The 25,690-nt window shown below is 39.5% G+C and overlaps 2 protein-coding genes across 3 annotated transcripts; one reads left to right on the forward strand and one right to left on the reverse strand.

Moving 5' to 3' along the window:
• Nucleotides 1-8,436: 8,436 nt before the first annotated feature.
• Nucleotides 8,437-13,788, reverse strand: hscb (HscB mitochondrial iron-sulfur cluster cochaperone). The gene is made up of 6 exons (XM_072387441.1): nt 13,237-13,788; nt 13,028-13,124; nt 10,107-10,196; nt 9,820-9,964; nt 8,776-8,823; nt 8,437-8,689 (listed from the first exon to the last, which is right to left on the reverse strand). Exons 1-6 carry the CDS (start codon nt 13,602-13,604, stop codon nt 8,595-8,597), a joined length of 843 nt encoding a protein of 280 aa, XP_072243542.1. The 5' UTR covers nt 13,605-13,788; the 3' UTR covers nt 8,437-8,594.
• lrrc8ab (leucine rich repeat containing 8 VRAC subunit Ab) lies at nt 13,778-25,562 on the forward strand. 2 transcript variants are annotated; one of them, XM_072387439.1, is made up of 4 exons: nt 13,778-13,901; nt 14,515-14,717; nt 18,373-20,491; nt 20,653-25,562. In XM_072387439.1, exons 3-4 carry the CDS (start codon nt 18,380-18,382, stop codon nt 20,926-20,928), a joined length of 2,388 nt encoding a protein of 795 aa, XP_072243540.1. In that variant the 5' UTR covers nt 13,778-13,901; nt 14,515-14,717; nt 18,373-18,379; the 3' UTR covers nt 20,929-25,562. The 2 variants fall into 2 exon arrangements, with proteins under 2 accessions (XP_072243540.1, XP_072243541.1); XM_072387440.1 differs by lacking the exon at nt 13,778-13,901 and adding an exon at nt 14,350-14,417.
• The last annotated feature ends 128 nt before the right edge of the window (nt 25,563-25,690 follow it).

Consider the following 25,690-nt stretch of genomic DNA (forward strand, 5'->3'; position numbering starts at 1 on the left):
ACTAGCACATGCGATGACAAATTAAGATTCCAGTGTTTCCTAAAAGATACAATAGCTTGCAGGATAACAGTCATTAATTTCTATTTAGTCAGTGGAAAAAGGTGCTGTTTGCAAATCTGTGCAAAAATAAGTAATACTCAGGGAAACCTGCAGCTGCATTCTGAGCTGTCAAATGACAAGGAATAAGATAACCTTGAGAGGCTTGTTTACCTCTTAGGCAAACCCCATGGGAGGTATTGAAGTAAACATCAAGTTTGTCCAAAAGACAAATCCAGGAGAGCAATATGTGGAGCAACGTCAGCTGAATGAACTTTTTCTGTTACAGGTCTGACAACGCATTGTGTGTTTCCCTCCTGGCTGAACTTTTTTTTTGGTGCACAAAGAACTTTCTTAGCTTGAGATGTGTCAACAATTTTGCAAAAGCTGCATGACTAAAACTGATGTGGGGGATCCAGTGAGCCAGTGCTGGAAACAATCTGTAGTATTGTTCAATAACTAGCTTGAATCAACTGTAAGTTCCTGACATCGTCGATCATTGTGGTGACAACTCACCTTACAGGGCAGATCTGTATCCCAGCAATAATTAATACAGTATATCACCATAGGAGTGGTTTAAGACTATTGTATATATCTGCATTGTCTCTTGCACACAAGCCTAATCATTGTAAAGTTTGAGGTTCAAGGAATTACAGGATATAAGTGTCATCAATCTGTCACAGTCTGTGAACTCCTGCTCTGCTGGCAGAGATTCAGGCAGTGAATTAATCAAAGGAACCGTTATTGCCAAATTACTGACATGGGTTCAAAGATAAATGTCTCCTGGCTGACGGCAACTGACAACCTCGAGAGTGATTAATTCCACTCCACCCTCGTGATTGGCAAGAGACTCAAACTGAGTGTGGCGCATCATCATCAGGCCAGGCATCCTCACAAGTTGCCCATTTTTTGTAAATCTGGATTAAATCTTTCAGTCTCTATACAGACAACATATTCTTAGGTTAGCTAAAGAGGTTCTGATCCTCAAGGACTAAGGGCAAAGCACTTTTTTAAAGGTCTCAATTTGAAATGATGACAGGATTGGATTATGTGGTCACTGTCCTGTCAAAAGCAATAAGGGAAGAAAGCAGAGAAAAGCCCAAGATTTCCCTTTTTGCAACCGGAGCCCTGTATATCTCCTGCAGGCAATAACACAATTATGTTTTCATGACATGGGAACACGGGCCTGCACCTTTGCCTTGGAGATTTACTTTCATATTAGTACATCGCTGGTAAAGAATGTGACCTTCCTGCAAATCATAAGTGTTGAGATGCACATTCAACACAATATTGCAGCTTGAGAAATCCAATTCTGACATTGTGCTGAAAACACTGAACTATATCAAATTGTTAAGCTGAGCAAAAACATCACCTGTTTTGTCTTTGACTGTTATTCTAAACACCTATTGGACTTGATATCAGTCCCGTGCGGAGAAACAAGATCAATCAAATTCATTATTTAGCTTTTGTGCTCATCATGTTTTAGAATTGCAGCAGGGACTCACGTTGTCATAGAAACAGCTGCAATAGAGAAAGGTTAAATTGTTGGTGAACTTGGTAGTGTGTATGGCGTAAAGAGAGTCATCCTTATAAAAGATATTAGAGGCAAAAGTAGAGAGAGGACTGTTGTCTTCACTGTTTGCTTAAAAATACAAGTACTTTCAAATTAATGTGTGCTAGTGCTTGGAAACTGTCCTTCTCTATATGAGAAAGCAGGGCAAGATGGTGAGGATCACAGACAATATTAAGTCAAAGCAGCATAATGCACCAGATGCAGTGATTTAACCGTATTCCTGCATAGTAATAAAGCTCAATGACAGAAAAGCACTGATTTGGTTTATACCTGCACCACAATGCAATCATCCCATCTTTCCTCCAGAAATGAAGGTTGTCTGGCTCACCCACAGTAAAGCTGAGCTGTGATGTCTTTTTACCTGAGGATTGAACATTAGCATTCACACCAACCAGGATAGCTTACAGAGAACCTCCAATGATATTCACAATCTCTAAAATGTTAGCCTGTTTCCAACAAGTGTTTGCACTTTCGTTCCACATTACAGAGGTGCGACAGTAAATCTGAGATGTGCAGAGCCATTTTCAAACATGGAAACCATTACATTGCCTTGTGTATTTATCCAGGTACCAAGGATATGTATTTTATGCAATGTCATCCCCAAGTATTTATCCACATGAGTTCTACATACTGCACTCACAGTTGTGTGGGGGTCAATATTTTCATAGTAACAATAGATCAAACTTTCTGAAAGGGGTCGCTTGTAGAAACATCCCATAATTGTGCTCCATTCAGCTCCATGGGGGCTTCTAATGTTTTTGAGTTCACTGATGTTGTGGTAAGCATGTAATTTCACTGCATAAATTGTTTATTCATTCATTCAAAGAAAAGAAAAGAAAAAAAAATAAATCAGAAACTCAAATTGTTTTACTGCACAGCACCAAACAAATTACAAAAGCTGTGATGAGTGGGTGGAGATCATAACAGAAAACATCTGTTATGGAAAACCTGTATTCTTAGTAAATTACCCTCGCCATCTAAAAACTCTTCTGATCATTTTTAAAATGAGAAGCACAGGACAAGGCAATGCTAGTAGATCACCCAAAGAACTGGAAACTCCCATCAGGGTTTTTCTGGATTAACTCCAGGGCTCTCAAGCTTTGGATGAAGGCAAGAGTGAGACCCCCCCCAACCCCATACTTGCGACCCACCCAACAATGGGGGGGGGGTGTCTGTCATTACTTATATTATTATTAGTGTTGCTGTTATTAATAACTGCTCTGCTCAGACTCCTGGGAGATGTGCGTTGTTTCCTGCTGTTTCCATAGTGATAGCAGCACGCCAGAGAAATTCATATTATCATAATTTTTCTCTCAGCGTGAGAAATACCATGTGTGACGTGTGAGCATGTGAACTTGTTGAAATGCCTGTGTCTCACGCTCATTGCATGAGATTTGAGAGCACTGATTAACACTATGCTAGTTTGCCCTGTTTAGTAAATTTAGTCCAGGTATGTAAATGAGCGAGATACATGATTCAAAATGATTGCTGACATCTGTATGAATATATCTTATGGAAAAAGGGTAGCATAATTTGGAAAATTGGGGGAGTACCTTTATTTGATTTTAGAGCGTAGTAAAAGTTTTAGGCAACTTCAGCTGTATGAATTGAATTCAGTGTTTGATTAAATACTGCTACACAATGCTGTCTGAGGTATTCAGATCAAATGTGAAGCAAACAGAGCAGATCTGTACAGAGGACAATACGATTGCTGTGAGATAGGTTGGGTGAGGGTGTATGTCTGGTTGCACAGCAGAAAAGGTGAGGAGAGCAAACTCACTAGAGGTGAATGGTTTCCTCTCCACTCAAAATGAACAGCTGATCTGCGTTTCCACATACATGCACATTGTTTAAAACCCCTGGTTGTTCCCCTTCAGAGGCTTCCCAAACATAAAACCACAGAGGAGTCTTTTGAAGAAATATCTCCTGGTGTTTCAATAAGACAGCCACAAAAAAATCCTCCTAATATGCAGACTCCATTATCCTGCAGCTTCTCAGATGTCTAATTAAAACTGGCTTATTTCCTTGGAGATTAAACTCTTAAAAACTGGATGTATATGGTAAACATGGCAAATATTAAATATCTATTTTCATTGAATTATTTTACTTTGAAGACACATTGTGTCCTCTTCCTGGGTTTCCTATTTTGGCATAGCAAAATTCACAAATATGATAAATTCTGACATGAGAAACAAGACCAAACAGCAAATGTATTTGACTGGTTTAGTTTAACAGATCAGACCCAATATCTTTCAGAGAAACACACGTTACAAGATTTTTGGGATAAAAAGCAAATGAAAAGGGGATTATTTGACAGTTGCTTTCTAGCAGGCTGATTACTTATTCACAGAGGTCAAAGGAACTTGAAGATACACATATGTATGCATGACCTGACCTCACCTACAAGCAATCCATAAAGCAGTGTCTGAATGCACAGGCCTTTGCCTAATATAGCTGACGAGAGTAGAGATTCCCCCAGAAACCTCTTAGCTGCGCCTGCATCAAAAGCTTAACTCCTGCTCACACCTCTGGGAATTCTCCCCACAAACACGCAGCCAAGAACAAAGGCATTTACTGTCAAAGTGTGTTCCGATTTGACTTACAATTACATTCAGTGAGAAAAAAAAAAGTCAATCTGGAGTGTTTGAGATGTCACATACAAAATTCTAATGAACTGACAGTGGTACACTGCAAATTCTTGAGAAGATAGATGAATGTGTTAAAATGTGAAAAGAACTGGGGAAATATTCATATCATGCTACCAATGACTATTTCCCCATCTGTTCACGATGTTGTCAAAGTTATGTTTAATACTTAATCTAATTTCAGACCAAAGATCATAATAATAAGCTCAAAGGAAAACAGACTGGCCTTAGTTATTTAGACACAATTCTAAAGGACTGTAGCAAAATGAGCTATAGTTTGGGAGGTTTACATGGAGACAAACACGTTGCTTAGTAAGGAGATGAGGCAAACATAATCAAAGCATGGATTAAGGGTGGGAAGAAAGTCTAATAGTGGTAGATTATAATGGTATTACAACCTGGAGAGGCATAAGTACACAGAGCAGGCTTGAGGTGGCTGTGGGATGCACTCAGCAGCTGAGTCATACAGAAGAGGAGAGAATCATAAGACTACTGCTTGGCTGTGAGGAGAAAAGATCTTTGTTCAACTGAGTCATCCTCTCTGGAGTTAAACCTTTGTTGGGAAGACATTCAAGTGATCATGGTTTGAAGCAATAGCTAAATATCCATATGGAATTTCTGTGGAGTTTGTGCTCCCTCATTATGACCTAAAGACTGTAATGAAAAATGTTTCCATCATGTTCCCATTAAGTGTAGAGCAATTTTTTCTGTCGCCCACCAACATTCCTGTCTTGATGTGATTAAGAGAATATTACGATTAAGACATGGGTCATAAAAACACATTAATCTTGTAACAATATTTATGTTAAGGTCAAATGGAGAAGATTAACACTGCAATTACTACATGCACTATAAGTCATGTTTGAGGCTGGAGACCAGATTGTTCTCCGAGTTACAACACTGGCCAGATATAGTTAGAGTAATCAGATGTTTTGTCTGTATTATCAAGGAAGTTTAATGACAAAATGAATACTAAAATGCTAATTAAGTATGATCTATTACAATATCAGATTAACAAAAGGATATATTGGTAGAGCAGATGTTCCAAACTATGCTTTCAGGTTTTTGTTCCCCTGCAAAAATTTACCTCGAGTACATTTAAATAAAACAGACTACGCAAGACTACAGAAAACTGTATGGGAAAACTGCCAAAAAGGCCTCTTTCCAATTGCTGAAGGGAAGCACATCCATCTATAAATAAAACAAATAAATATATATTTTTTTTTTCCATAAGGATTTCCTTATGTTGAACATGAAGGGGCATAATACACAACTTATGGACCAAACACATGTAAAAATGGAAATGAGGCATAAATCTCTTTTCACTGATATTTTCTTTACATATTTTTATTCATTTATTTCCCCAGTCACAAAATACATCTCCAGTTCTGGCATAACTGATGCTACAGAAGCATTTATGGAAACTGCTTCAGGAAATAGAATGTGGTAACCTCAAAAACCTTGCATAAAGTGCCTTTAAATAATTTTGACATTAAATATTGCTGGAGCAAGGTGATGACAATTTTCTGTGTCAAGTGCTGTAGTTCAACTCCTCAGGCTGAGCAATTCCTCTTCAAAAGCAGGATGGAAAAGTTGTTTGACCTGATGAAATGTGAGCAAATACTTCAGCCTGGCCTCACAGAAACTTGTGAAGAAACATCATTCTTAACACTTCCTTCTTTGATGGAGGCACATAATGTATGACAATTCCATGCCAGTACCAAAGTGACACACTTCTCCTTCACTGTCTGCTGCATATAAAGAACTAGTAAGAGCTAAAGCTTCTGATATGGTGACTATTAGAGGGAGGGAGCTGAGCCAGCAGTCATCTTGACTTAACAAACACGAACTGTTCCTAAGTATCCATAATGTATAATTCAGTTCAATTTGATTCAAATAATCACTGTTGTGTAGAGGGTGTGGAGTGTTGTCCAATATGTTGAGCAGCTCATGCAGCATTCTTTTTTGTACAATCAGCTTCAAAGTAGTCCCCAGCACAGAGCCTCTTTGAGTCACTGGCTCTGATAATTTTGCCCTTACAGATGGCTGCAAAGCTGACTGCACTCTCCAGCACAGACTTGCAGAAGATATGCAGCATCTAGCTGCAAACAGTGAAGGACCAAAGCTTCCTCAAGAGTAATCTGCTCTGTTCCATCTTGAAGACAGCCTCAGTGTTGCATTTTCAGTCTAGTCTTTAGTCTAAACACCTAGGTATCTGAAATCCTCCTACCCTTCTCCCTGGATGAACAGATACAGCTATCTGTTTGTCCAACCGATCAGTTTGGTTACCAGTTTGTCAAGTCCTGTCTCAGGCAGTGATGAAAGGCTCAACTGCTTCTGTAAACAAGTTTTTATTTTATCCAGAACAGAGCAAAAATTGGTTCTCTTGGCTGTCCAAATCATATAACTCCCTAATTCTAACCATATATTTTGGGTGGCTAAATGTAACTTTTCTTTCTTTTTTTTTTTACTTACCCTAACCAAAGTGACAGAAAACAAAACTAACAACCTTTTTTGGCGAAGATCTTGTGCTCCATCTGCACGATCTCCTCCTTTCTTCAAAAGCTAGGTTTTTGTGGGCGTTTATACACCCTCCAAATCTCTCTGTCTAGTATGACAAATATCCTAATTGACCTTTTAATTGGCAAGACTGATGTATTTTCAACACCACCATGTAATATGTTGTTAAAGATCTGAGCTTATTGGACATTTCTGTGAGATCAGGTCATATATTTGCTGTCTTCTAAGCTAAGCTACCCAACTGCAATGTAGCCTCGTATTGAGCAAATAAAAACGACAAACCACTGCTGTAGTTACAATAGCTGAGAAAAATCCATTGCGACTGACTCCCTGTATAAAATATGTGAATCAACCCAGTGCACCTTAACCAGTCCTCACTCTAACAGCAGCTGTTATTTGTTTAGTCTGCCTGATGTTGACCAAAGCACTTCCAGAAGCTGGATGGTGGTGACATGTACCTCGTTCTTTTTGCCAAGCTTTCCCATCCAAGTCAATTTCACAGCTCGACTGCAGTGAGTTTTTCCTATTTCATCTCTTTCAAACTCAATTTAAAGGAGTCCTGGGCGACAGCACTGGCCGCACTTTTAATCACGTTTTCTCATTAATCTAAAGCCACTGTAGATGCCTTCTGATTACGACATGAATAATAAATAGGTCCGTTAGTCTCCTTCTGGTGGAAGAGGCCCTGTTTAATTCACTGTCTATCCAAGTGTATTAAGGTTACAGCCTCTCCACAGTGAAAAAACCACAACAAACATCCTCAGACATATGACATTGTTGCTCTAGACTTAATAAACAACCAGTCGGGTTGTATTACAGTGGGATATTCCAGGTGCTGTCACACACAGAATAACTGTGAAAAATTATTGTTTTACGTCTTAAATAAGATTGTTGATCCGATGGTTCATCAGATATAATGGATTCTTTCCGCATTTCAAAGCAATTACTCCTGTGTCCATTTCTTAGATCAAAGCCTTGATGTAATTTAATCTTCAGTTTGCAAGTAATTACAGCTAAAGACAATTTCTCTAAATGGTTTTGAAAAAAATGATAATTAGATTGACGAGAGGGTGGATGAATTTACATTTTGATGCATCTGTCAATGCACTGTGGGCCTAAATGTACACCCAATTGAATTTGAGTTTTTAAATGACTTGGATCACAGATGTTTGACTCCTCATGTAACCTTAATTCAGAGGAGGTTACCTGAATATCATAGCATTCATGCTACATATGAAGCCATCATTGATGAGTCAATCCCTTGTCCACCTCCATTAAGGACTTCCCTCCGGTCTGGTCTCATATCCTGTTTGTACATGTTATGCTCTTTTGCAGGTTGATTGTCAAGGTGCTATGTCTCCACCTAAAGGTAACCTGAGGAACTGAGTGAGAGCCCCTGTGTGTGGGTGTGTGTGTGTGTGTGTTTGTGTCCCACATGACAAAATGCTGAACTGATAGGCAATATAATCACGTAAACACTGAGCAGCATTTAAATCAGGGCCAAGAGCTCTGTCTCATGTAATAACACATTAGGTACATGCGCATTTGCAGGATTCAGGCAAGATAATGTAGGCGTTAAATTACAGCCACACATGTCAACAGATTTAATGAAAAAAATTAATAACAATACTTTCTGAAAGAAATACCATCGTAAGGGTTGGATTTAATCTTAACAAATTTTATTTAAGCACTTTAACAATAAAATGTCATAAACCAAAGGTAAATATACAATAATTTGTACTAACCACACATAAACCATATAAGCTTTAAAGTGACCATAAAACATTGGATGAAGGGACACAAAATAAGGAAAAAAAACTTCACATGAATTCTGAGAGCTTCTCCTTCACCTTCTCTTCAATGTTTGCATAGTATTTCATCTGGGCAAGAAGTGCTTTGGCAGCATCAAACTCTCCTGTTAAGAAATAAAAGAATGCAACAGAAAGTTCAATCGGTGACTTACTTGTGACAATATTTCAGAGAGACATCTGAATATAATACCTTTACAAAGGACAGCATCTATCTGCTCTGTCAAGTCTGCAAGTTTCCCTGCAGGGGAGGAGAAGACAAGTTCCAGTTCTGCACATGTTAACAAGGCAAGGCACACACAGTATATTGCTTTTTATCCCGAGAAACTCAACAGCACTCGAGCGCCTAGGACTACCGGCTTGGTTTGAAGCAAATGAACCACCACAGAAAAATCAAAGCTTAAAACAGGCAGCATATTACTCATGGGTACAGTAAAATATTTAAGTTTACTAGATGAAAACTGCAGACGTCATAAAACACAGAGAACTCTAACGTGCGTCTCCCATTTTCAAAACCGCCCGACATTTAGACCATTCTGAAAGTTGTAGGACAAGTATGCTTAAGATTTTTTCATGATTGCATCCCATAATTATTACTGCCGTAAATGAGGCTGCTCCCATAAGACCCACATTACTCAGCATTACAGAATTTCCAGTAAATGATAGCACCTTTTGTTTCATCAGGCAACCACACGGCTATCCCTTTCATGTCATCCACAAAGAGAGCAGCCCGTGTTTCAGGTCTTATTTAGATTAGTTTTTCTTTGGGATGGTGGAGTTTGAACTCATTTGAATCAATTTGTGGATGCAGTGACAATGATTTCTAAAAATGTTTCTCAGTCCAAACAGACTCTTTGCCATTTCACACTGAGAAACATTTCTTCCTATGTCGTAAAGTGGTGAATGCCTTTCTTTCTTTGCTTTCTGACAGACCCTTAGAGCTCTGGAGGGATTCTTGAAACCTAACTCGAAAGAGTACATCTTTATGGGTTTGTACCGCTCTATTAAAAAAAAAAACAGTTTGATACATCTATCAATACATGGGGTAAGAGGTCATTCGGTGAGAATTCATTTTTAAACAGAGCAATTTGGTTTAATTCAATGCTATTTGATTAGATTCTGTGCAGTCTGATACATTTCTTAAACATACCTTACCAGAACATGTATTTGCTTCCCTCTGCTTCTTTATCGTCAATAGTCAGCAATAATGCAGAAAGACATTTACACAATTGTTTACCTTTTGTGTCTGAGCCGATCTTATTGGCTTCTTCTGGAGTCTGTGCTTCATCAAGGGCTTCATTGATCTCCATCAGCTCCATTAGAAAGCCTGAATCTGCTCCTGAGTCAGTGCCCTCTTCCAGGTGCATGCCCTTGAGTTCCAGCTGAAAAATGCAACAGGAGTCCATCAAACTTGAGTGCTCTTTTTAATGCACACTGGACTGTCAGGTGCTGAAGATCAAGTGGTAACCGCTTGCAGTTACAAAAATAAACAGCAAGAAGATAAGCAAGTGATTTCAAACTTACCATATACAGACCACGACTCAAAGGCTTAAGCAGAGTCTTATATGCTTTGTTCACAAGAGCCGACTGGCTTTCTGAAAAATCCTGTTCTTTCTGCAAAATACCAGTACATTTAGTTAATGAAGGCCACAGTCATTCACATTCATTCAAAAAAGACTGTCTGCCTCATTGCAATTTTTAACCAACATGCTGCTCGTGTGGAACAACCAAAACTTTAAACAAAAGGGAAATAACATCTGAGCTATTTTATGCTTTTCCATTTGAATCTCTAACCCTGTCAAATTATGAGCACGACATACAGCAACTCTTTTGTAGGGAAGCGATCTGGGACCCTTCACGAGATGCAAGTGTGAGTCTGACATGACAGGTGTGTGGAAGTCGAGACAGGGAGGAAAATATCTTAGAAAAGGTTGGCAGATCTCAGAACATTTTGCAGCTATCTGGTCTGTCAGCTCTGGTAAAAATCAATACTCTAACTCTCTGGCCCATAAGCCTGTCGTGTGAAGTGATTTCTGTAATAACAACCAGTGCAGTAGGTAGCTGCCTTTTAACTTTTTATAAGTAATGAGCTATCTGTATATGATGAAGATCCTTAAAGCTGGGGTTGCTTAATCAATTAAAAAAAATGGCCTGAATAAATTTGCACAAACTGCGTGTGAGGAACTGAAGCTTCCTCTCCACACATTCCGTTGAATCTGAATTCCAGTTTCATGTCATAACATGACAACATCCTGCGCTGCGAGTGTCCAAAATGAATTACACGCCAAGCAATACGTCCGTCTCGATCTTGTGCTGATAATGCTTACTCTTCTAAACTGCCATGCATTTTTCTTAATGATCTATAAGGAGGGAATTGGGCCACGTGAAAGTGTGCCACTATGCATCACATTCAGATGTACTGCTCAGATACACGTGGACACATCTCATTTCTTTCTATGAAAGCTGCACTAGTCTTTCTTGTAAAATTTGGGCACCAATTTATCATCAGCTAAAGTTAGCTTAAGTGTTATTTTGCTTCATAAAGTTTGTGTTTGGAATATCTTGTCATCCACCTTTATGCAGTGACTATTTAAAGTGGGGAGGATGAGAGTAAGTTCGAACAAATAGACAAACAAAAGTTATTCCTCTCAATCATCACCTATGACCCACTTACAGTCTGAGACAGCACATAAATCAGCAGAGCTCTTGCCCTCTGGCTGCACTGCTCTTCTTTCTTCTTGTTTTTTGGTCCATACCAGATATTTCTTTAGCGCAAACTTTGGGCAGCAAATATGCCAAGAGGAAAGTTCACCTTGCACAGGGAACCTTTTGGTTTTCCGCCTTAACTAATCCTCACAAGGCTTTCAAAGTCTGGACAAGTGCATGCTTGCGTGAAACTGGCAGCATTGGCACCACAAGACCAATCACAAATGTGGATCTGGAGCTACATATTTCCCACATGAAAAAGGAACTGAAACCAAAATAAACACAAATAAAAAGTGTTGCTCATGTGTTCTTCAGACAGTGCCAGTCTTTCCTGAAAGCAATAGATGCCTCTATCTACAGGTGCAAACCACACATAAACCCTTTTCAAATTCAAATAGTTAATACCGAAGAATAGTTAATTTCGTCGGCTAAGGGGGATAAGGGTGGTCATCAGCCAATTCCATTGTGTCGGAAAAACAATGTCCTTGTTAAACTGCAGTTGTTGGAGTGTGGCCCAGCGCCACATCACTGGTCTTTTTCTCACAGTTTCTCTTCGTTGCGTTTCGAGAACTCCTCTGTAGTCAAATGTGAGGCCATCTGTATGACTGCTAAGGCTTGGCTTATCACAACAGTAAATCTACAACAGAATGTCTGATGGTCCAGTCAAAGTTCAGACCTCAACCCGACTGAAATGCTGTGGTGGGACCTTAAGAGAGCTGTGTATAAACAAATACCCTCAAACCTCAATGAACTTAGCCAAATTTCATCCGCAGCGATGTGACAGACTAATAATATCATAAAGAATGTGATTACTTCAACTTATCGCTCCCAACGGTCAGTCTACAAGCTACTAAATCATAGCGCGTACTAAAGTTTTCCACATGCTGCCTCTACATTTTGATTTATTTTTTGTTAAATAAATAAATAAAGACAGGGTGTAGTATGTCAAGTGTTGGCGTTTGTCTGTATTAACCTGACTTTAAAACCTTAGAACTGAAAGAGGGTTTACTCTCTTTCGCACGTCACCGTATATAACGTTTCATATGAATCAGTTTGTGCTGGAGTGTTAAGGTAGTGAAAAACAGTTTGTAATGTCACACAACTGCTCCCGTTGCAATACCCTGGAAGCTCATTGTTGCTGCCTAACCTGTCGCATCTGGTTACCACCCTCCTCTTTAAAGGCTTCTTTCTTAAGCTGTGAATATTTACATTTAGGTCAAAATCTGCATCACACTTTGAAATGCTTTCTTTGAGAAACACAAGCCACAATCTCTTTCTTAAAATAATTCAAGTGAATCAGCTATTTATAACACAGATCTACTCTGACAGTCATCCTCAAATAAGTGAGAAACGGAAAGTCGAAAAAGTACAAGTATAGCACTTCTTCATCTTCTTAGTAGCTTGGCTTTAATCCAATGAACTTGCTTGCCTTGACATAGTGTTCTTGATAGCTTAATATAGGGAATTGCATCTCCAGGGGGGGTTTAAATAATATAATATATACATATATATATATATATATATATATATATAAATTCACCCAGAGTTATTTCCTTAGACAAAACATAATGAACCATGCTTAATGAAACATAAATCTACACTTCAATTGCCTTAAAGGGATAAAAGGGTCAGGCCCAATTTCCTTGGTTTCAGAGCAGCTAGATACTAAAGCCTCCTCTGACTCATGAACCGTTTCGCTCAGCTGATCTCCGTTCACCTCACAACATCCCCTGCCCTACCACAGATTTCTGGCTGAAGTTGTCTGGATGAAGAGACTGCTGGAGCTGCAGATATCTTGTGTGCAGCTTTTGTGTATCCAGTGTGAATTTGAAGTCACTGCAAAAAAGGCAGCACATGGTGAGATGAGACGCTTCTCCTCACAGGCAGATGTAAGTTTGTAGAAATGCTTATGGACACGAATGGTTACAGTTGAAGATATCATACTCACCAGTCCATTATTTTGAAGTAGGATGTCCCTTCCTCGGGGGGTTGGATTATTTTGCATGAGCTGCAGAAGAATGGAGGCGTTTTGTCAAGAATTTGCTTACAGTTCCAACAGTTTAGTTTAACTAGTCTTGTGCTGCAACTCCTTGGTGAAATGATCTTATTAGTGTGGTAAAGTAGTCCTCTTTCCGTCCCCAGCACCCTGAAGTTCATACTGCTGTGCCATGTGTCCTTGTTGTGAAAGCTGGTAGATGCACAGTGTACTGAACATGTAACAGCCTTAGGAGCAGGCAGGCGGTTCCTCATCAGCCGGTGTGGCTGCAGGACGGTCCGGGAACAGCATGTCATCCGCAGGGAGCTGGCTGGCAACATTTCTCAAGTTAAAATACTCTGTTAGCTGTTGTGTAGTCAATCAATATATAAACATGTATTAAAACAAGAATATGTCACTTCCCGAAAAGCATTGAAGGGAGAATTCTTCTTCTACGTCTGTTAAATACCACAGTGCCCCCGCTCGGCTCGGTGACGTAAAAGCAAAGAGTTCCTCTCGAGAGTGCTGGGATAAAAACATTAGCTAGTTAGCTCATCTGCTAGCAACAGCAAACACAATTAGTTAACAACTGTTAGTATTAAAGTAATGTTTGGTTTGAACGCAGCACACCATACGAAGTAAGTCGAAGACCCCAGCCGTTTTGATGCTTGTCTGAAATGCACCACCAATGCATGAAGTGCAGCGTTTGCTAGGGTACAAACTTCCGATGACCGAAAGAACCACTGGTCAGCGTGTAGCTGTTTTAGCTTAACAGCTAATGACAGGATAGCTTAGTTTGCTAACGTGTTTTAACAGCAAAGATGTTCATGTCTGTGTTCGGTGCTGAAAATTCGGCTAACTTGCTTGTCAACTAATGTTTTATCTGATACCAGCGTGCTTCCTCTAAGTTAGCGTACCTCGTTATCTAATGGTGTGTTGGAAAAGTCACCTAGCTTGAACTTTCTGTTCGGTCGCTGGCTCACCCATTTAGCAAGATGACAAAGGCATGTCGTGCTGCCGCTACCAGCGGTGACTGGCAGATAGCTGGCACAACCCTCTAAATGAACGGAATCTGTGATTCCCTTTGCCAAGGCAGGTCATAGACTAAAGTCGCAAGCTGTAAAGTTGCTTGTGATAATGTATTGTATCTACATGTAACTTTCTTTATTTGCTTTACCGAGGCATGACATATTCGGATAAGCCAGAATGTCAGAATGAACCACACTTTCATCTCCTGAATCTCGTTTTCAGACCTCCTTTTCAACTGCATGGCGATGAAGGGGGCAATAATCCATAAAGAGTGTTGGATACACAGAGAGTGGCTGGTCCATGGGGGACATCACCAGGTGCTGGAGCACAGATAACACCTTCAAGCTGGCCTCTATATCTCACTGGGTGGACCTGGTGCTGCTACATCATCTTCATCCAGACTTCTCCATTGGTCATGTTGTTAGGTGCGTAAAAGTTCCTTAGAACTGGAGCCAATGTCATACTAGGCGTCTCGACTCCTTGACTTTACAATTTCCTAACAAAGTACAGGCTGTGATGAATGCCAGCTCTTGATTCTTCTTGTATGTGTGTGTGCGTGTTTTGGGGGCGGTGGGAGTGCAAAAGGGGACGGCAGACAATTCCAGAGAGACACTGGTTGGAGACAGAAGCATCTGCAAGGTAAACAGGATCTCCTCCTGAAGGTCGAGGGAGGTGCTTCTCAAGGCCCCCACAGACAATACTCTGGGTATTATTAACGGAAATGGCTAAGAATAGAGAGCAAGAGAGCAAGGGAGCAAGGTGGCTCCTCTGGCGCTCATGTTGTTTGGGTTAGACAGGCCAAAACGGAACATCATCTTTAGAAGAGTGGCTTTTCTAGCTAACATGTTGGGTGTGGCGCAGTCGCACAAGGCAAGAGGTTGATTTGAAGGGCTGTAACTGCCTTTCACTACAGTCGAGGTAAAGGAGAGTAGTTCAGGATCGCGCTTGACTGTGTATGAATGGCGTTGTTGTGCTTTACAGTTTGGATTTGTAAGTAAAACCACTTTTCACATCTACCAGGGACATTTTTGTCTTTTATTTAACTTAATTTGAGTCTTGTTTGTATTTTTTTCTTTTTGTTTGGTTTTTGAGTTGGCTATGTTCAAAACCAGCATGTAGGGGATTTATCCCTAGATAGCACTAGACCTTCATTATGGGCAAGGTTTCTTTCAGAATTTCAGTATTTATCGTGATTTAATGAAGACAACTGGAATGAATAGAATAACTCGAGAAAAATATTTGGTGAGGGCTAATTCAGAGGTACCTTACAAGCAGCGCAATCCTCGCACTGATGCATTTTTGTTTTGTCTGGCTCATCGAGTTGCCACATTACCTGCCTTGGGTACAAAAACGCTCCAATGCCTAACATATTTACGTTGTTTCGCAATTTTTTTAACTGTATAACCACATTTTTGCTATCATTTTTAGTGATGGGTGGACCTAACATTACCACAATACTTGAACTGATGAATAATTGCCAGCTGAAATAACCATTTGTCTTACTTCACTTTAGGCCATTATCAAAGTGTGAGTGATCACAGCACAATTTTTCATGTGTGCCTTGAAATAAAATAAAGTAGAAAAATTAGTCTTTTATTTGAATTGAACATTTGATTGCAGAATTACTAAGGGCATTTCTCTTTGCTTTTTAAGAGTCAGAAACACAAATTGCACAGTAAGATTTGACATGATAATTCGTCTCCATTTGTCTTTGCACGAGGCTCCATTTTCCTTTTCAGACCAACCTGTGTCGAACAGCAGTGCGGTTGTGTAAGGGCTGCTATTATCGCAGGATGGTTTCATCGAGATGCAATTGATCAGAGAGTGATCGCCTCAAGATAAGTAGTTGTTGGAAATAATTGTCCAATCAAGTGTCATTAAACCATAGAAGAAGAGGGAGACGAAGCAAGATAACATGATTACAAGAGTGCCAATATAACCGATTTCTGTTCCCTGTTTTTACACAGTGAATGGCAATGATTTAAGTGGTAATGCCCAAATGACAGTGATCTGCACAAATAATGATTTAATGATAGCATTGGGCTGAGTGAGGGATCTGCTCATCGTCTGGGATCAGCGTCGTCACCACTGCTGTTTTTATTTTTTTCAAACTCGATTTTAGAATGTCTGAAAAATTAAAAGTTTGAACTACTCGGATTAAAGTGGTAACAGGCAGGTGTTGGTCAGGTTATCGTTGAGAAGAAAATATTGATTGGACAGTGCCTTCGCTCAGGAATAATCCCACCATCAGCGCGACACAAATGAACGCTCAAGTCAAAGTACTGAAGGGGTGATATATGTTGCCATATTTCCTGTTAGTTCGTTGTGACTCATAACAAGTGTCTGCTCTTACGGTTTTCATTAGATAGCTTTTTTCCACCGTTTTTTGAAATTATGTCAACCCAGTTCGCCTTTTTCATCGCTTAGAGTACTGTGCAAAAGTCTTGATCCATCACTCTTTTCTTGATGTTTAGCTTCCAAAGAACCAGAGAGTCTGTAATCTTTAAGTGGTCTCGATCTGTATTTCTCCGGGTTTCCTGAAGGTCTTTTATAGTATTTCTTTGGACGTAGCCGACTTTTTCACCCAATTTCAGTCCAGTCCTTGTACAAATTACAGAAAATGTTGGGGGTTTTTGCCAAGGTTATTAATTTTTTTTTCTATGAAAAATGCCAAAGATAACCCAGTTTGACAAGAAGAAGAAAGTATTTTTGCACCAACAAGGTGATACCCAAAGAGCTATTAGCTAAAAACTTGGCATTTCTCAGCATGGTGTGAAGATGAAATGAGGAAAGTGAAAGCTGGATAAAAGAAGTCACAGACCTAAAAACACTACAGCAGATGAACAGTATTTGAAAGTGATGTTCTTAAGAAAGAGGAAAAAAAGAAAGACCTGACACAGGACCTGAGAGAGGCATCTGGACCTTCAGTTGATCCATCTACTGTTCACTGAAGCCTCATCAGACATGTTCTCCATGGAAGTGTGGCTGTGAGGAAGCCCTTTTTAAGAAAGAAAAGGCTAAATGACACATGAACTGGACTGAAAATCAGTGGCAACAGGTCTTATGGAGGGATGAATCCTCCCCAGAAACACAACCTCAACATTATTGAAGCAGTGTGGGATCATGTTGGCAGAGAAGGGAACAAAAGGCAGCCAACATCCAAAGAAGAGCTTTGAAATGTCCTTCAAGAAATGTCCTCCATTCATGTTTGCAGGTATTTCAATAAACCACTGCACCTACTTCCCGTTTTCTTTCCAACATATGACACGAGATTATTTTAAAGTACTGTATGAGAACGTTTCTGTCCATCATTGGCCAATAAATGATTAAATTAATGCTTTTTGTCCTCTTGATTTCTCTGCTTCACCCTCACACCAACCTCTGCTGTACTTGCGTGTTTGCTTCAAGCAAGTCTTCATTCCTCGTCTTCATTTAAGTCTCAGAGGAAAACTGAAGCCAGTGTCGTCTCGTGTTTCCAGGCAGTTGTACTGTAATGAGTGGTGGAACTTCTGAGTCTGATGGCTGAAATAATACGTTTATTTTCATTATTTTTCTTTCTTTGGATGACTTTGCAAAATAATATTTTCTTTCTTTTTTTTAATTGAATGTGTTTAAGCTTGCAAATGCTCCCTGGATGTTCTGTCTCTTGTTTTGTTCGTGGCAGCGCCACACGAGTTCATCGCCAACATCTTTTAGGAAGACTTAAATGCAAACAAACTTGACTGTTCTATTTTATGAGCTGGTTGCCGTTGGACCACATTTTAAATGCTACGTCTCGTAAGACCTCCCTTTTGAGGGCAAGACAAATTGTGCCAGTTTAATAACGTTTAAATCAACCAAATGCTACTCCTCTCAGTTGGTCAAACAAGAAATGTATTGTTGCAGTTTCTTTCATTATTCTTGGCAGCTTTGAAATGAACCACCTGGAATGATCTAACATATGACCTTTGTAGTTTGCCTTGTAGTATTGATTTCTATGCCTGATATTGTATTGTGGTTCAGACTTGTTTACAAAGCTTTTTTTGTGTTTTCATGTTGGGCTGTTATGATAATGTCCCTAACTCTTTTCTTTCCCCTCAGGTAAGCCATGATCCCAATCACTGATCTGCGGTACTTTGTGGATACGCAGCCAGCATACCGCATCCTGAAACCATGGTGGGATGTGTTCACCGACTACATTTCCATTGTTATGCTCATGATTTCGGTGTTTGGGGGGACACTGCAGGTCACCCAGGACAAGATGATCTGCCTGCCCTGCAAATGGGTTGTCAATGAAACCTGCAAGAAGAATTTTAGCTCCACCCTTTCCAAATCATTGTTCTTGGAGCCCAAAGGGATCCAGTATGATCTGGACCGCCACCAGTACAACTATGTTGATGCAGTGTGTTATGAAAATAGATTGCATTGGTTTGCCAAGTATTTCCCCTACCTAGTGTTACTCCACACCCTCATTTTTCTAGCTTGCAGCAACTTTTGGTTCAAGTTTCCCCGGACTAGCTCCAAACTAGAGCACTTTGTATCCATCTTGCTGAAATGCTTTGACTCTCCGTGGACAACCAGGGCACTATCAGAGACTGTGGTAGAAGAAAGTGATCCAAAACCAATGAAAATGAATGGCTCAATGGACCATAAGGAGTCTGTAATAAGTGAGGATGTTGAAGCAAATGTCCCAATGCTTCAAAGGACAAAGACACGCTTTGAGCAGGGCATAGTAGATCGAACAGAAACAGGAGTTTTGGACAAAAAAGAAGGGGAACAAGCAAAAGCCCTCTTTGAAAAAGTGAAAAAGTTTCGAATCCATGTGGAAGAAGGAGATATTGTGTACAGACTGTACATCCGTCAGACCATTATCAAAGTCATCAAGTTTATTTTGATAATCTGTTACACAGGGTATTACGTGCACGATATCAAATTCAGTGTGGACTGTTCTGTAAATATAGAGAGCCTGACTGGTTACAGTGTGTACCGTTGTGCTCACCCACTGGCCACGCTTTTTAAAATCTTAGCCTGTTTCTACATTAGTTTAGTGGTGGTTTATGGTTTGATCTGCATGTACACGCTATGCTGGATGCTTCGGCGCTCTCTGAAGAAGTACTCCTTTGAATCAATTCGGGAAGAGAGCAGTTACAGTGACATACCTGATGTGAAGAATGACTTCGCATTCATGTTGCACATGATTGATCAGTATGACCCTCTGTATTCTAAACGCTTTGCTGTGTTCCTCTCAGAGGTCAGCGAAAATAAGCTCAGGCAGCTCAACCTCAACAATGAGTGGACACTTGACAAGCTCAGGCAGAGGATAACTAAGAACTCTCAGGAGAAGTTGGAGTTGCACCTTTTCATGCTGAGTGGCATTCCAGATACAGTATTTGATCTGATGGAGTTGGAGGTTCTCAAACTGGAGCTCATCCCAGACATTACTATTCCGCCAATCATCGCCCAACTGGTCAACCTACGAGAGATGTGGCTTTATCACACCCCAGCCAAAATCGAAGCTCCAGCCTTGGCTTTTTTGCGCGAAAACTTGAAGTCTCTGCACATCAAGTTCACTGACATTAAAGAAATTCCTTTATGGATCTACAGTTTGAAGAACCTCAGCGAGCTTCATCTGACAGGGAATCTTAGCGCTGACAACAACCGTTACATTGTCATTGATGGGCTCCGAGAACTCAAGAGGCTCAAGGTTCTTCGTCTGAAAAGCAATCTCACCAAGCTACCTCAAGTGGTGACTGACGTGGGCATGCACCTCCAGAAGCTCTCCATCAACAATGAAGGCACCAAGCTGATGGTGCTCAATAGCCTGAAGAAGATGGTGAATCTAACAGAGCTAGAGCTTATTCGCTGTGATCTGGAACGAATACCACACTCAATCTTCAGTTTGCACAACCTGCAGGAGATTGATCTGAAGGATAACAACCTGAAGACCATTGAGGAGATAATCAGCTTCCAGCACCTTCATCGGCTGGTCTGCCTGAAGCTCTGGTACAACCAGATCGCCTACATCCCCATTCAGATTGGCACCCTGACCAACCTAGAAAAGCTGTACCTAAACAGAAACAAGATCGAGAAGATCCCCAGCCAGTTGTTTTATTGCCGCAAGCTGCGCTTCTTGGACTTGAGCCACAACAACCTAACCAATATTCCAACCGACATTGGCTTCCTTCAGAATCTCCAGTACCTGGCAGTGACAGCCAACAGGGTGAGTATTTTAATCTTTCTTCCCAGCCATACTAGTCTCTGTTTATTGTATATTGGATTGATCTGTTCTACCTAGTCTAAAGCTAGAAATTAATATATGCATGTTATGTTTTCTTTCCATTTTGTCTTCCAACACAACACTCTCCACACCTTAAAATAAAGATTGAAAGCCTTCCAAACGAACTGTTCCAGTGCAAGAAGCTTAGCACCTTAAACTTGGGGAACAATTGCCTGCAGTCTCTGCCATCACGTTTTGGAGAGCTGACCGCTCTGACGCAGTTAGAGCTGAGAGGAAACCGTCTGGAGTGTCTACCCGTGGAGCTGGGAGAGTGCAAACAGCTCAAGAGAACCAGTCTTGTTGTGGAAGAGGAACTGTTCAACACCCTGCCCACTGAAGTTAAGGAGCAGCTGTGGAAAGCTGACAAAGAACAGGCTTGAAGAGGTTTGTGAGTAAAAACTGATACGGCCAACTTGGTGTAGAAACACTGCCCGTGCTGAGGCAGACCGCAGTGTTGCTGCAGTGTACTGCCAGTAAGGTTGGGTATCAAGAGCAAGTGCCAGTGTGCCAGAACCAAAAAGCTGACTCTGGCAGCTTCGGGTTGTGTGTTCAGTCCAATTGTGTTGGGTTTTTTTTTCTTTACTTTACGAACAACTTCTCAGGCCAGTGATACTGTATAGCAAAAATGTAGCAGTGCCATTGTGATCAGGATCCGCTGTTTACAATTCGAGCTTCTCTGTTATGGTGTACAGGTCAAAGTGTGGAAAACTGTTGGATAACTTTTTTGGAAATAAAAGGAGACACAAAAAGACACCAGACATATGTTAGGTCACGACTGATACACCATTAATATAAGGTATTAATGATTAAAAGGAACAAATGAGATAAAAATAAATTCTCCCCTTAGACCCTTTTTCTTTTTCTTCTGAGAGTTATCTCATGATAACTGAAAACTCAGCTGACTTCGTTATCAGTCGTTTTACATATGTATATCGAGAATAACGATATCAATCACAAGCAAAGTATAAAGTTAATCTTTTAAGTTTGGACCCCAATCTATAGAGAATGCGTTATTGATGTCACGTATTGTATTCTGGCTTGCTCTGCAGATGTATTTTGTGTGCACAGATGCTGAATTCTAACTTCACGAGTGTTTCTAAGCTCAAACTGTTGGACCAGCCCCCAAAACCATACCTCAGTCCATTTCTAGTCCTCTTAACCAAATGTTAACCATATATATATGTATATATATATACATATATATATAATTTCTTTCTGTTATATATCCACTGCAAATAAAAGGAGTTTATTAATATACTCACTCATGAAATACACTACACAGAACTCCATGAAGTTAACACATTGTTGAATGTATTTAGACGTAAATTTAAATTAGCAAAAAAAAATGGGTAGGATTTTGCGAGGGATCAAAAATTTTGCTAATCGATAATTAGCTAAATTTGCATTCCACAGTGTGATTCAGTTTATTCTGTTGAGGTCCATCAGCCTCTTCTTTTCTTTCCCGGTTCATGTCTTCTCTTGTCCACTGGAATAGACCATTTTAAGCCGAACAAAGGTAACTCTAACCAGGTGACAGTGTTTGCAAATGGAGGTAACAGGGGAAATGCTACCACCCCAGCATGCAACACTTTATAACGTATCTTCACATTCTCTTATAGGTCAGGATTGTGGCTTTTCCAAAGCTCATCTGTTGTCAATCAGTCACTAAAGCAACTTCTACCTTAGTTCTACCATAGTTGGTTAACGGTAGTTGTCAAATATATTCACATGTGCTGGCTCAGATTGTAAAATCTCATGTCAGATGATGTCATAGAAGGTTGCAGATCCAACATCCTTGTGTTCTCATGGAGTTTTGGCAAATGATGGTTGCTATGGTTACAAATGCAATGGCTGTAGAGATATAAGAGTTGAATCTTGGCCCCATTAGAACTGGTGAAATCCGAACACGTGATCCTTACAAGGAGGCAGAGTTTGGCAAAGAGGATGGGTCGATGACCTCACTCTGGACCAGCATTATAAATACATGAGTAAAGCATTTCATCAGGATACCCAACCCTTACTGCTAGTATGCTTTTTAGTTGGAACTGAGAACAATCTGTTCTATGGCCAGTGCTGTATTTGGATGTTTTCTTTGCATGGAATAAAATGAACAAATCTGGGGAAAATAGTGACTAGGTTTTGAATAAGATGAGCCATGTCTGCATCAAAAGATTAGATTTTTTTAAACTGACTAAAACAATACTGACATTGCGGTGGTACCTCTGAATATCGGTGATATTGAAGGAAATTGACTTCCCTGAGAAACTCGATTTTTACTGCTGTGTGTTAATAGACAAGGAACCAGCTGTCGACTTGAATAGTGGAGTGTTGCTCTTGACAAATGACACCTAATGTCCATAAATCTGTTTTCTAAGCCCCATCCTGTTTGTTTTAGTAAATAAAACAATATATTTTTATGTTTATACCTTGTCAGTATATCATCTTTCTTGAATCTTGCTGAAATACATTGCAGTAGGGGCGTTTTAAGTGGAGATGCTTCCCTAATTTGTGAGATTCAAAATTTTATAGCAATTCATATTGGACCATGTACGATGGGGTTAAGAGGTCATTTAAGTTTGTTGTTTTTCCCTAAGTAAAATGCTTAGCAATGACAATTTTGAAATTTGAACTCGTGAAACTTATGAACTTATGAAAACGAGCGACATTCCATGTAATGAAAAGAGAGGAAAAAAGAAATGTTGGAAATGAATTTTTGTGCAACAGGGGATATTTGGGGATTTCTTTTCTTTTTCTTTTTTTAAGAGACATGTCTGTCAGATTAGTTGCCTTGACATTTATTTCCCCCTGCCATTGTTGTGGATTCTTTGTGTTATTTATGTTGTAGCATCTGTAGGGAGGAAAATGATCTCTTGGTGAAGTCACTGGTCCTTCAATCTGCCCAAAACAACGATGCCCCAAAAGTTGTGAGACTCCGGAAAAGTTTGTTGTTTCACTCGTTGCTTCCAGTAGACCTTTCACAAGTAAACCACACTTGGAAAAAGTAATTAAGTTACACAAGTAAAACATTTAATGTCTCAAAGGGATGGATATGACTCTTTTTTTTTTTCTTTTTTCTTCTCACCTTGCGAGTTTGGCTGTGCTGATTTAATTTTAACACAAGCGTCAAGTGCAAGTTTAACTCTGTCTTAGCCATTGTTGCTGCGCACTGCTGACAAAGACAAATGGACAAATGGATAGTTTTTTTTCTTCGTGTATTTTATTTTATGTGTGTTTTAGTACCAGATCCATCTGTTGCAGAAAGCTGTTCCTGCTGGAGAATTTGGGGGGAAAAAAAACAAGATCAGTGTTAGAAACATATTTTTTTAAATCTAAAATGACAAAGTCTTGACGCACTAAACTGGACCTATAAGATAGTTTTAATTGAGTCACTGCTCAAAGAAAGCAGAGCGTTGATGCACACCTACCAGGCAATTTAAAGTTTAAATCTCATTAGATGTAAGATGTTTTTATTTCCATAATTCCATCATTTGAAGGGTGTTCATTTGTATAAAAAAAAATGTTTTTTTTTAACGAACCTTACTTCTTTGGGCTTGTTTATTTTTTTGTTGTTTTTTTTTGCCACAGGGAGAAAAACTTTGCTAATGACGACAAAAGCACAGCTCTAACGCAGCACAACATACGACAGGGATTCTTGTGTTTTTACCCTGAGAAAAAAAAACTGTCTATTTTTAAATGAACCCAAGTGTAAGAAAATCTTGACAGAAGCAATATAAATAATTGTAACTTGCTCGAGAAGCATTGACATGATTTAAGCTATGTGTGTATTTTGTTTAACATGTTTAACTGCTATATTGTGCAATATTGCCTTTATTTAAACTGTATGAAGGTTAGTAGTATTATTGTTTTTCTAATGTGCATTGGCATTCCTATTTTTCAAATTGCTATTTACTACTGATATGATGAGAAGTTCAAGTTTAGTACATTACAAGAAGATCTTGGTCCTTGAGAATGCTTTTGCACCACAGCACCTTTCCCACAAATCACATTCAGACTAATGCAAACAGTTTGCAAAAGATGTATTTTGTATATTTTTTCTGGTGTGGCACCAGTGTCACTGCCAACCAAGAGATAAAAGGGGCATTAGATTAGAACTTCTTTGTTCTTTACCTTTTAAATCACACCTAGAGCATTTGAAACGAGCCCGGAACATGTCATCAATAGGCCTCTTATTAAGACAATCAGATATTTAAATTGGGGATGGTATCAGAAGACCTTATGTCAAACATGAAGTTTTGCTGTGAGTGGAAAAAAAAATTATGTACTGGTTGCTGGTAAAGTGGTAGCAGTTTGTAGACTCCGTTTTGTCTCACTTTCTTTGTTAAACTGTGTTCTCAATCTCTTTTACCCACTTTTTTTTTTTTTCAATCATGACAGCTATATTATAGTACAAGTAAATTTCTCAGGAAACCAGCTAGTACTCACCTAATGTTTGAGTTGATTGCCTGTTTTTTTTTTTTTTTTTTTTTTTTTTTTAATTACACCTGATATTTGTATTAATTTAAACAGTTGTGATAACATTTTATATGCATTTCTATACATTATTTTCTAGTTTGGTGTTTATTATTGACTGCTGGCTTAAAACTAAAATTGTGTTTTTAAAGAGAAAACACTTGGTTTGATGCCAGTTCTGTGTTTTTCATCAGCGATCGTGTATTAATTGAGCTGTGTCATGAATTTGTCTTGATAATGAGGTCAAGTACGTACTGTATGTGTGTCTGCATGATGCATTGTCACCCCTCCCTTCCACGGTTGTTCATTTCTGGGTACAGAATCAGTATTAGTGTTCCCACACTCATTCACAATTATAACAGATGCACACATTTAGTTTTTGTGCTTTTTTTTTTTCTTTTGCCAAAAGTCACATAAAGAACAAAATCATCAACGCAACAGTCCTGACACGAACCATGCAACGGTGTGCGAGTATTCAGTGTGAACATGTCCCATCCTCTTGTGTGAAACATCCACTAGTGAAAAGTAAAATAAATCTGTTTGACCAGATTTGTCTTGGTTTCTTTTGTACTTCTGAAACATCTAACCCATCTGCCTAGGTGACTTAAAAGAAATGACACCTGTGGTGGTTTAAATATTGACTTATTTTTAAGAGCTCATTTGGCAAGTGGA

Source organism: Leuresthes tenuis, unplaced genomic scaffold, assembly GCF_036924035.1.
Source record: "Leuresthes tenuis unplaced genomic scaffold, fLeuTen1.0.hap1 SCAF_6, whole genome shotgun sequence".
Taxonomy (NCBI): Eukaryota; Metazoa; Chordata; class Actinopteri; order Atheriniformes; family Atherinopsidae; genus Leuresthes; species Leuresthes tenuis.

What these genes read in the sequence shown, in the direction of transcription:
- hscb (XM_072387441.1), bottom strand. Translation starts at nt 13,604, where the DNA reads ATGTTGCCAGCCAGCTCCCTGCGGATGACATGCTGTTCCCGGACCGTC. An exon ending in TACTTCAAAATAATGGACTG is followed by an intron (nt 13,125 to 13,236) that starts GTGAGTATGATA and finishes CCTTTTTTGCAG; the next exon opens with TGACTTCAAATTCACACTGG. An exon ending in TGAGTCGTGGTCTGTATATG is followed by an intron (nt 9,965 to 10,106) that starts GTAAGTTTGAAA and finishes TGCATTTTTCAG; the next exon opens with CTGGAACTCAAGGGCATGCA.
- lrrc8ab (XM_072387439.1), top strand. Translation starts at nt 18,380, where the DNA reads ATGATCCCAATCACTGATCTGCGGTACTTTGTGGATACGCAGCCAGCA. An exon ending in TGGCAGTGACAGCCAACAGG is followed by an intron (nt 20,492 to 20,652) that starts GTGAGTATTTTA and finishes CTTAAAATAAAG; the next exon opens with ATTGAAAGCCTTCCAAACGA.